Here is an 11007-nt window from a genome sequence, read left to right as displayed (position 1 = left end):
GTTCAATGTAGAAAATACTCATGTTAACATTCATAGAGATTCTTCTTTTCTTAAAGGTTATAAATGTTTCATCAGGACATGGAGAGATTTGTTAGGGTGATGAAACTCCAGGATGGGACGAGTTTAAGAAACAAAGATCTGGGGAAATAAAGTCAGATTAGATAGTTTAGAATAACTTGAGGGTTTTATCATTTTTATCGGTATAAAATATTGTTAGTCATCTAGATTTATTAGCAGTAATGAGACAAAACTGATAGACCCTTACCCTAACCCTAACCCTAGGCTAGTGTGTTGAACCAGTTCATGGCCAGTCAACCTGAAACTAGAAATACAATAAAACATGTTAAACCAACAGGAAAAGCTTTACAACAAACCATGAAGGAGCTAAAGCTGCTCTGTCTTATGAAAAATGATTTAATCTTTTTCTTTTTATGTCTAATCGCAAGAAGTTGTAAACATCTCTGATACGCCTCTTTAAATGATGTTTTGACTGGAAATGGATCAGAAGTAAAGATGGTAGATGAGGAACAGAAAGTGTTGAGAAAAGGAGAAGTTGCTTTGGCCAGAGATACCAGAACCTTTCACAAGAGTTTCCAAACCAAAAAGGGGAATTTTCCAGTAAAGACGGATGATTTGATCAGTTCATCCAAAAGGTCACGAAGGCATGGCCCAAATCCGTACAACGCAGAAACATTCGCTGACGTTCAGGGTTGTGTCGGGAACAGTCAAATCATCCAGAAGAGACCCTGGAAACCGTTGGTGTTCTGATGAGGCCGACCGGCGGGCCGAAGGTTCAGGCCTCACAATCTGCTGCTTCATGCTGGGTTTCTTTGATCGGATCCAAGAACTTTCACAGTTTGGCCAAGAACAAGTTGAAGGTTTTTAATGAGATTTTGGGGTCTGCCTCTTGGGGACGATGGGGTTCTCTCTCTCTCTCTCTCTCTCTCTCTCTCTCTCTCTCTCTCTCTCTCTCTCTCTCTCTCTCTCTCTCTCTCTCTCTCTCTCTCTCTCTCTCTCTCTCTCTGTTTCCTTATAAATTATTTATTACATTCAAAAGGTTCAGTCAGCCACAGTCTCAGGGGAAAATAATTAAGCTCTGCAAATTACAACAAAGGACCATCCAACTCTTTCAAAGCTGCTTTCTTGGCAGTAAAAGATATTTATTATTTGTGTAAATGTTCAATGTTTCCCAAATTTCATGAGTTTTGTCTCTGAAAGCCAGTCGCTCAGCGTTGGATGACGTGTGGCTGAGAAAGAAGGCAAATGTTGCAACGTGGAACATTTTTGATTTTCAGTTTGATCTGGATGTGGAGCTTAGTGAGTGAAGAAGTGGAGGCTGTAAATAAATAAATCTCTTCTGGCAGAAAGCGGTCCATTCGGTCAGTAGTTCTTTTCTTTTTGAAACTCTTGATCCCAGAAAAAGACGGTCTGTGTGTCTGCATGGAGGAGGAACTGGACTGACCCGTTTTATTCCTATTTAAAGACGGACGGAGACGGATCCGGTTCACTGCAAGCCTCAGATTCATCCTGCAGCCAACATGGCAGAGGTGAGACGACTGTCATCGTATTAAACATGATTCCTGCAGGACAGATTTTCTGATTTGGTGAAAAAAAAACCTGCCGTTGCTCTGAGGTTTGAAAAAGATTCATGTTTAAATTTCAATATGATGAAATCCATGAGGTGCAGAACGGAGGTTTTCTCTGGTGCCTCACCTCCAACCTGATCTGTACTTTATTTGGATCTTAATGCCTTAAGAACAATCTAAGATTTTCTTTTACTTTAATACATTAAATATTTGTCAATTTAATATTTTCAACCAAGCTGTAGCCCCGACTACTTTTGACCACGTTTCATGATAATAAAACATGATCTGCACATTTTGACCTGAGGGACTAAAGGTGAAAAATAAAAAGCTCCATCTTTTTAGCAGAAGCTGTAAGTGAGACTGAAAGTTTCTGCAGATCAAACCAAAGTCTTAATGTCACCAGAATAAAAGAGGAAAGAAACTGATGGAGCAGCAGGAAATCATCTGCTGACGATGAGAAACATTTCCCAGCCTGCAGCATTCCTCTGTAAATAACAGCTTTATGCAAGGAAGATGAAACAATTTAGAGAAGCACAATGCTGCCATCAGTCTCATCATAACACTAATATTCCTTTTTCTGTCGGCCATTTTGTTGAGTCTTTGTGCTTTACGTTCACAGAGTCTGTTTCCGAGTTTAACCAAAGTCTTGAGGAAAGAACTGGGACCGTCGGTGAGGAGTAACTGGGACTACAACTTCAACTGGCCTCTGCTGACCGTGGTCAAGATTAAAACCAAGAAGTTCGGTCTGTTTGATTCAAACGGCAGATATAAACCACTGAGACTTAAACTGACCGATCTTACCAAGGAAAACCTCTCCCTCGGTTAGTAACACACACACACACACACACACACACACACCGCCACACACACTGTGTTGTACTTTGTATTGACTTCCATTCATTTGACCAAACTGAATTGATCTGAAACTGGTTTCATCTTCTTCCTTTAGAGCCTCACCCTGAAACTCACGTGAAGGATTACGAGAGTCTCTGGCGCCGTGTTCAGGGCGTGGTGGTAGAAGAACGACTTAATGAAGTCACAGGTCGCGTCGGGGTCAAACGGGACTCTACGGACGCAATGTGCCCGATGACCATCGTGAAAGAGTTTGTCAGAGACGAGGACTTGGCAAACCTACGGTACCAGACAATGTAAGAGTCTCTCTGCATTCCCTTCATCTAATTCTGTCACTAATTATAAAGTCAGTGAATAATCTCCATCTTTCCCCAACAACCTTTCTGCTCGTCTTCATAATTTACAGCAAACTGGAGCAGAGCTTTGTGGACGACCTGAACATGAAGACAGGAGAGAAACTGGCTTTTGTGGTGCAGAGATTCTACAACGAGGATGAGGTCCGGGTTCTGGGCAAGGCGTCCTCTGGAGGGAAATTTGGAGCAACAGCATTTAGCTTCGTCAGCGTCTCTATGAAGGTGAGTAGTCAGGGACTCCAAGCGAGGCTGGTTGATCTCCCAGTCCAGAGGGAGTTAGGAGGCGCTAACTTCCTGATGGATGTTGAATGATGTTGACCGAATGCTCAGACGGTCTTCATGAACCGACAGCTCCTCCCTGAGCCGAACCACCGACCCACCGGGAAATTACTGGCGAGACCCGTATGTCGGTCCGCCCGGCTACTGGTGAATCATCACTTCAGACGTCCAGATCTGTAGTCATAGCAACACGTCACGCTACCACAGACATACGTGCAAACGCCATGTGGGAGAGAGTTCATGAATGGCACCAGAGGTGCAGCAGGCAGAGAGGTGACCCCTGACCCCGGTGTGCCAGGCAGGCAGCGGGTCTGTCCCTCTTGCCCTTCCTGGACTCACCAGGTGGGGGCGCTAATGTGTCTGAGCTCCATTCTGGTATGGTCTGACATGTTGGAGGCTCTTTGGGGCCCCTCCTGCTTGGTGTTCATAACATTTAAAGCAGAGGTGTGGAAACTGAGGCCCAGGGGCCATTTGGGGCTCCTGGAGCTCAAATGGCCCCCGACTGACGTTTAAGAATAATACAAATTAGTTCATAAGCAAATGAGCCTGAAGAGGAAAACCAAACGGCTCATCTGGCTGACGATGACCAGAATGTTCAGAACTGTTGGTCCAGACTGTCTCTGAACAAAATAGTAAAATGAATTGGTTCTCTGATACTTTTATGTCATTTAAACAGAATCATAACGGATCATAATGGATCATAATGGATCATAACAGGGATCATAACGGATCATAATGGATCTTAACGGGGTTTCCCTGTTCAAACAGGCTCCAGATCAGTGATGGAGAGAATCAGCAGATGAAAGTTTCATGTGATCGGGTCGCTTCATGCTCCTCCGATTTGTTTTACAGTCTCAGGTGTCTGGAATCAAAACCCTCATCATCCCACAAAATAAAACTTTTGGTTTTGTTCTCCAAAAGATGATGCTGGATGGAAACACTCTGAGTAAGAGCAAAATGTTTTCTATTTAAATCTGAACCTAATATTAATTTACCAGGAGTTAAACATGTGAAGTTAACTCTCTGCTTTTATCTTCATAGGGTTTGGTCTTGTGATGTTCGCAGGTTGGAATATTCTCCTTTTTTATTTTTTCTAATTTTATGTTCACACTGACATGAAGTCAAATTGAAGCTCGTTAAGTTTCCTATTAATTAACTTCACAGCTATCCAACTCATGAAGAGGCAAATCAGCAAACTGACGACGTTGGCACAGGACATGATTGGCAGTGAGTTTCTATATATCAGGGATTTTCAGTTTGATATTAAATCTTCTCTGAGTTCCCAGTAATCACTTTGCCTTCACATCATTAGATCCATAAAACCAGTTTAAATCCTGTCATAGTTTCTTTCTTCAGCCTCGGCTGAGACGGAGCCTCTTCTTTAGCCCGGTTTCCTTCCTTTCCATCTTTCAGGATTTATGTTCTGTGTTGGTTCTGCAGTTCTGGAGGGGAAGGTGGATGTGTGGGAGTCGCTGGCCGGCTGCGGTCACCTGCTGCCGAAGCTCACTGCGGTTCTGGAGGAAGGATGTTCTCTGACTCAGCTGGAGGAGGCAGTAAGAGCCAACATCCACACACGGCATCAGCTGCTGATCGGCCTGTAAAACTCTGCATGTCCTCCTGTCAGCTGGATCCGATCCCTGATGGAGGATCTCAGCCTGAAGGAGCCACAGCTTCGTTCACGGATCTGGTTTCAGCTGCTGCCAGAGAGCAGACCGAAGCTCTTCAGCTGCTGGTCTGCGCTTTGGCCGGTAATCACTTCCACTGGCTGCTCCTTATCCGGGTCGGTTCATCTAAACCATACGGAGCGCAGATATCAATCCAACAGCAGAGCGGACATTAACTCACTGTCTGTGATGCTGGCATGTTTGGTGATCTTGTGTTAAAATGGTCTAGTCAAAGTCTAGACCTTAATCCAACAGCAAAGTTTTGTGGTTAGACTAAAAAACTCAAGTTTTACCTGGAACTGTTTAGCAGAGAACCGTTTGCTAAAGGTTTAAGGTTTAAGGAAACGTTTCCTGTGCAGATCTACCAGAGAATATTCCAGCTGCTTTGATCAAATCCGGTCCGGAAACTCTGGACCGGATCATGAAGATAGTACGTTCCTTCACTCTCACTGACATTTTACTTCAATTATAGTTTAGTGAATTAATGAAAACTCTGTTTGTCACCAGATGGAGCATCTCAAGACGGGTTCTGTTGAAGTTCCAGAGTCCCTGGTGCGCCCCCTGCTGGAGACGGAGGAGCTGTGCTGGGTGGGATCCTTCCTGAAGTCAGGAAGTTACATGGAAGATCCTGGAACTGCTGAGGTCGATCATCCTCCCGCCCAGCTGGAGGCGCTGTACATCAGCGTGAGAGGAATCAGCGTGATGCTGCAGGCCACAGATGAAAGTTTCTGTTCCCACTGAGAACAAGAAGAAAAATCATTTAATCTGCAGCAAACATGAAGATTCAGGAAAAATCAACCCAAATGTTTCCTGCGTCAGTCTGATCATTTCTCCATAATTCAAAAAATGTTCCATAAAAATGTCTCCAGAGGAATAAAATCCTGATTCCCAATAAAACTATTTGCTTCATGAATAATTTATCATTTTTATGATAAAAATCCAGTTTTCCATTTTATATTCATTTTTAAATCACTTTATTAACTTCACACTATTTCAATATTTCTTAAGATGATTTTCATTTTCATGTGTGAAGCAAAGCAGATTCACTGTTTTTGGTTTTGTTGAAATTACAGCCGATAGCGCCACCGTGTGGCATCAGGTAAAATTACACCGAAATGTGGAAGATTATTGATCATCCATAAATATAAACTATATTCATAGCAAATCCTACCAAATATCTTAAAATGGCTTTTACAAATAAAAATAAAAATAAAAATAAATAAAAAATGCAGGTAAGAAGTGAAATTAGAAAATTGGTCATAAAATAAGAAGATAAATAAAACATGAAGATTTTAGTTCATTTTAATTAAAATATTCTTTATAATCTTAATTCAAAACCGAAAACTAAACAAAGTTCTGCTGTGAACTGGACCGGTACCGGAGGTGAATCTGTGAGGAACTCGTTGGGGCCCCCTAGTGTCCGGGTGAGAGAAAACAGGCTGGTTATTGATTTATTTTCCTGTCATAAGTTTTATTCTAAACAGACAAACATATGAAAATAATTTGTTATTTTCTGAAAATAAAATCTGCTTTTAGGAAAATTAATGTTTCAATATTAAATAAATTCATTTAATTGAGTTTAGTGTACTGGTTGCCAGGAAGCCGTCAGCGGCATCCGGCCGTCTGACGTCAGCTCGCTCCTGTTGTCCCGTTGCTATGGTAACCGAACTTCGGCCCGCCGCAGAGACGGTTCTGTTTTTAACTGATCCGGTTCCGTGAGAAAAGAGAGAAAATGATGGAGAGCGACGGGAGATTGAAATGTCGGGACATCCGCCTCATTCTGCCCCGAACCATGGCGATGGTGAGAAAAGTTCCGGTTTTCTGCTCGGTTCCGGTTCGGCTCCAGGTACCGGCCCGGCCCGGCTTCCCGTCCGAGCCGGAACACTGCAGGAGGACAGCAGTTTGTGACTTTATGAATCATAATAATAACAATCTGAGGGAAGTTTGTTCGGTTCTGATCAGCTGCTGTAGGACCGGGGTTCCCAAGGTGCAGGGCGGGGCCCACAGAGGGCCGCAGGGGCCCACAGGGGCCACAGAGGGCCACAGGGGGCCACAGAGGGCCACAGAGGGCCACAGGGCTCCACAGAGGGCCATAGGGTTCCACAGAGGGCCACAGAGGGCCACAGGGTTCCACAGAGGGCCACAGAGAGCCACAGAGGGCCACAGGGTTCCACAGAGGGCCACCAAGTGGGAGTCAAGAAACAATTCAGAGTCATAGAGAAACAATAAATAAATCTATGATTAAATTAATTAAATGATGACGGTTCTAAAAGCATCAAACCGTCTGTAAATCTAGTCGTTTCCTGCTGTGACGTCTCCGTGTCTCATGTCTCCGTGTCTCAGAGACACAAGATGATCCAGAAGGATCCCGTCCAGCACCTGGTGGACCGGAACCAGAAGCTGAAGGAGATCCGGGACGAGGTTCTGGGGTTCACCAAAGAGTACCGGGACTGCAGCATGAAGCAGTGGTGGCTGCAGCGCTGCGAGCGCCGCTACGTCAGAGGAGCCGTGGCGAGAGGCGTGGAGGCGGAGCTGGAGCAGCACGAGGCCAACATCAGCCAGAAGAGAGACAGGTATCAGAACAGAACCAGAACCGGAACTCGGAGCGGACCTCGGTGACGCGGCGTGTGTCTCTCAGGCTCAGGCGGCTGCTGGTGGCGGAGGAGCAGCAGCTGCTGCAGCAGCTGGAGGACAGCAAGGAGACGACGCTGGAGAGGCAGGTGAGGATGAGGGAGCGAGCGAAGACCCTGAAGGACCAGAGAGAGAGAGAGAGGCTGCAGCTGGTGTCCGACAAGATGGACCAGCTGTTCACGTAAGAACCGCCCACCAGAACCGAGTCCGGTTCCCAACGACGCAGATTGACCCGGGTCTGTCTGAGAAACCGCAGCTCTGTTCACACCGGGCCAGGAACCAGAACCAGGAACTGGTCCACAGAAACCGTTACCAACTCATGTCTGCTCCTCAGGGAGCGCTGCGAGGAGCTGCGCTGCATCCAGAGCCGGCGCCGCCAGCAGCAGGTGGACCGGGAGCGCCGCCACCAGCTGGAGCTGCAGCAGGAGGAGCGTCTGCGGCAGCAGGAGGAGGAGGAGCTGTTCCACCGGCTGTGGGAGGCCGACCGGCAGGTCAAGGAGGAGCAGGAGGCGCGGCAGCAGCTGGAGCAGCGGCAGCGGGACCAGGAGCTGCGGCAGATGCTGCAGGAGCAGATGGAGGCGGTGGAGAGCCGGCGGCAGCAGGAAAAGGAGCTGAAGGAGGAGGAGGCGCTGCTCCTGGTGAGCCCCGCCGCGCTGTGCTGCGCTGCCTGCCCAGGCCTGACCTCTGACCTCTGTCCTCCTCCGTCCTCCGGCAGCTGGAGCAACAGAAGATGGAGCTCCTGCTGCAGCAGCGGGAGGAGCAGCTGCTGCAGCAGCGGCGGCGGGAGCGGCGGCAGCAGCTGGAGCAGGACCTGCGGCTGAAGATGAGGCGCCTGGCGCAGGAGCAGCAGCAGGAGCTGGAGACGGACATGAAGATCCTGCAGCAGATTGACAAGGAGGAGACGGAGCAGCGGCAGGAGGAGGCGCAGAGGAAGGTAGGCGGCTCAGGGTCAGGGGTCAGGGGTCTGCTTCCTGCTCCTGCTGCGTGTCTGTCTCCAGGCGGAGCGCTGCGAGGAGCAGCGGAGGTACCGGCAGTATCTGGCTGAGGAGCTGCAGAAGCAGAAGAAGGAGGAGCAGGAGACGGAGCAGCTGATGGAGGAGAAGCTGAAGGAGACGTGGAAGAAGAGGGAGGAGGAGAGCCGGCTGCGCAGGGAGGCCCGCGACCGGCTGATGGAGGAGGTGCTGGAGACGCAGCGGCTGCAGATCCAGACCAAACGTAAGGAGGAGCTGCTGGTGGATCAGGATGGAGCCGCTTGGTTTTCTGATTCTCAGCCTGTTTCTCCTCCTGAATCTGATCAGTGGAGAAAAACAAGGAGAGACAAGAGCAGCTGGAGAAGGAGAAGGAGGAGGCCAAGAGACGGAGGGAGCTGGGCGCCATGGAGGAGGAGGAGCAGAGGAGGAGGTAGGATTCATCATCATCATCATCAACTGACCTGGCTGCTTACAAACATACATGAATATAATAATAACAACAATAATAAGTAATAACTCAGTTTCTGATTATGTTACAAAACAACACAGAAACCTGGAATATTAAATATTTCTGCTCCTGTTGGGATTTATTATATAGAGGGCGGACCGAGCAGGTGAACCTTTCCTGGGTCGGATCGTACGGTTTCCATAGTAACCAGTTTATTACATGAAATGATAAACAGGTTTAGTAAAATATTAATAATCGTGTTTAGTTAAAAACTGAGTTATGGTTTTAAAGCTAGTTTATTATTAGTTATCAGTAAATAATGAAGCTGTTAAACCCAGAGTTCACCGCAGCCTCAGTAAAACCGTTACCATAGTAACCACAAACAGACGCCACGGATTCAACATGTAAAGACCTGAAGGTTTGTTGTTTCTTCCCTCTGTCTGCGCAGCCGCAGGCGGGTTGCAGTCGCCTACCAGGCAGACCTGCAGGCCCAGATGCAGCATCAGCAGCAGCTGCGGCGCCACCAGCAGGCGCAGGAGGTCAAAGAGCAGCAGCAGGGCCGGATCCTGGAGCAGCTCTACAGCCTGAGGAAGGAGCAGCTGCTGGACAAGATGGACGCCTGCAGCCACCCGTTCAGGAGAGCGCTGCAGCCGACGGCGCAGACCCACTGACCCACTGACCCACTGACCGAGAGCTGGACCGCAAACCAGCAACTAACCAGTAATAAACCAGTAAACCAGTCCAGTCTGAGTCTTTCATGCTTCTGATCTGCAGCGAGTTTCAAACCTGGAGCCTGAGGATCAATCAATCAATCAATCGATCAATCAATCAATCAATCAATCAATCAATCTCAAGTTAAACTAAAATATAAGCCAGATATTCGGATCCAGTTCTGGTTCTGACCTGTGGGTTTATTTTTGAGCTGCTGTTTATGCTTCATTATGTAAACAAACATTGTTGACCTCTGACCTTTATGACTGCTACAATATTTTATGGACTGAAGTGATTTTTAACCTTATTCTCCATTTATGGTCATCAATAATTTAGATACGTTCATTTGATCACTTCCTGTTTATTTCTGATCTATAGTTAATCAAACAGCTGATAGACGGCCTGGACTTTCAAAATAAAAGCTGAAACCGATTTAAAGAGTCAGTTTAAATATTCTGAGGCCTGGAGCTGAAGGCCTTAATTAATAATAATATTAATAATAAGAATTATTATTATTATTATTATTATTATTATTATTATTATTATTATTATTATTATCAACCAGCTCCGACCTGCGGACCACCACACAGCTTGATAAACGTCATCCATCACCATAATATCCATAAAATGTCCAATAATCGCTCAGTTCTCCAGACGGCCACCGGGGGGCGCCGCCGGCCCGCTGCTCGGAGCGGAACCAGACTCTGGGTCGGCAGACCGGATCATCCAGGATCAGACCTGGATCAGGTGAGTCAGAGGGACCAGGATGACTCAGCAGCACAGACTGCTCAGCTGCTGCTCCACCCTCAGGCTTTTATTGTGAAAGAGCCTGGCTGCTCTGACCCAAACTCAAGATACTCCCAGTGGTTCTGTACTGGCTTCAGACTGGACCTGGAACCAGAACCAGAACCAGATAGAATAACAGCAGCTGTGTTTCCACCAGGCTGAAGAATGAATCATTTTAATGAACTGATTCATTAAATGAACTGATTCTTTAAAAATGAATCTTTTACTAAACACTGAATAAATGTTTGAGTCCATAACGACCCAGTTCATCCTTCCAGAACCCTACCAGGCCCAGTTCTGGTCCGGTTCCACTCAGAGACGAGCCTCCAGAACTGGGTCAGAACTTCAGCAGGTGGCTGATCCTCCAGACTGGGTCAGACGTCTGAACCGGGTCTGGTTCTGGTTCTGGTCCAGGAGTCCAGCTGCAGACTGATGAGGCTCCAGAAAAGCTTCCATTGATGAATAGGCTCAGCATGATGCTGCCACCACCGTGCTTCACTGTGGGATCCTGTCCTGTAACTGGTTCTGATCAGTCAGCCCGCCCTGATCCATCTCTGCTTTCCCTTCACAGTAAATCCGGACCTGAACCCCGATCAGAACCAGAACCCGGACCGGGCCGGGTTTTATTTAAGGGCGCCGGTCCGGTAGCTGTGATTGTGTGGGAAGTGGGCGGGGCCTCCAGGTGAGCGGCTCATACCTGCAGCAGGTGTGTCTGGGAGTGGACCA

At 47.2% G+C, this 11007-nt stretch overlaps 2 protein-coding genes across 7 annotated transcripts; both read left to right on the top strand.

Annotated features, from left to right (window-relative positions):
* The first annotated feature begins 679 nt into the window (after positions 1–679).
* Positions 680–5630, top strand: LOC111609417. 6 transcript variants are annotated; one of them, XM_023337840.1, is made up of 13 exons: positions 680–878; positions 1296–1379; positions 1484–1547; positions 2206–2407; positions 2536–2734; positions 2845–3013; positions 3923–4016; positions 4112–4135; positions 4235–4297; positions 4484–4623; positions 4695–4818; positions 5094–5164; positions 5242–5630. In XM_023337840.1, exons 3-13 carry the CDS (start codon positions 1539–1541, stop codon positions 5473–5475), a joined length of 1329 nt encoding a protein of 442 aa, XP_023193608.1. In that variant the 5' UTR covers positions 680–878; positions 1296–1379; positions 1484–1538; the 3' UTR covers positions 5476–5630. The 6 variants fall into 6 exon arrangements, with proteins under 6 accessions (XP_023193608.1, XP_023193609.1, XP_023193611.1 ...); XM_023337841.1 differs by lacking the exon at positions 1296–1379 and having other exon boundaries at positions 1418–1547; XM_023337842.1 differs by lacking the exon at positions 680–878 and having other exon boundaries at positions 1009–1379; positions 4511–4623.
* A 758-nt stretch (positions 5631–6388) lies between these two features.
* Positions 6389–9525, top strand: cfap53 (cilia and flagella associated protein 53). The gene is made up of 8 exons (XM_014475535.2): positions 6389–6535; positions 7078–7307; positions 7373–7546; positions 7700–8003; positions 8081–8299; positions 8364–8580; positions 8664–8766; positions 9233–9525. The coding sequence occupies exons 1-8, from the start codon at positions 6467–6469 to the stop codon at positions 9453–9455; spliced, it is 1539 nt and encodes a 512-aa protein (XP_014331021.2). The 5' UTR covers positions 6389–6466; the 3' UTR covers positions 9456–9525.
* The last annotated feature ends 1482 nt before the right edge of the window (positions 9526–11007 follow it).

This window comes from Xiphophorus maculatus, chromosome 8 (genome assembly GCF_002775205.1).
Source record: "Xiphophorus maculatus strain JP 163 A chromosome 8, X_maculatus-5.0-male, whole genome shotgun sequence".
NCBI classification, from domain to species: Eukaryota; Metazoa; Chordata; class Actinopteri; order Cyprinodontiformes; family Poeciliidae; genus Xiphophorus; species Xiphophorus maculatus.
The sequence above is the reverse complement of the archived record's forward strand: the minus strand, read 5'-3'. Positions and strand labels throughout refer to the sequence as shown.

Bases quoted from the DNA above. Each gene is read 5' to 3' on its own strand.
- cfap53 (XM_014475535.2), top strand. From the start codon at position 6,467: ATGATGGAGAGCGACGGGAGATTGAAATGTCGGGACATCCGCCTCATT. The intron at 7,308-7,372 runs GTATCAGAACAG...TGTGTCTCTCAG, and splicing joins ATCAGCCAGAAGAGAGACAG to GCTCAGGCGGCTGCTGGTGG. The intron at 8,300-8,363 runs GTAGGCGGCTCA...GTCTGTCTCCAG, and splicing joins AGGAGGAGGCGCAGAGGAAG to GCGGAGCGCTGCGAGGAGCA.
- LOC111609417 (XM_023337841.1), top strand. The intron at 4,298-4,483 runs GTGAGTTTCTAT...TCCATCTTTCAG, and splicing joins GGCACAGGACATGATTGGCA to GATTTATGTTCTGTGTTGGT. The intron at 4,624-4,694 runs GTAAGAGCCAAC...TCCTCCTGTCAG, and splicing joins TGACTCAGCTGGAGGAGGCA to CTGGATCCGATCCCTGATGG.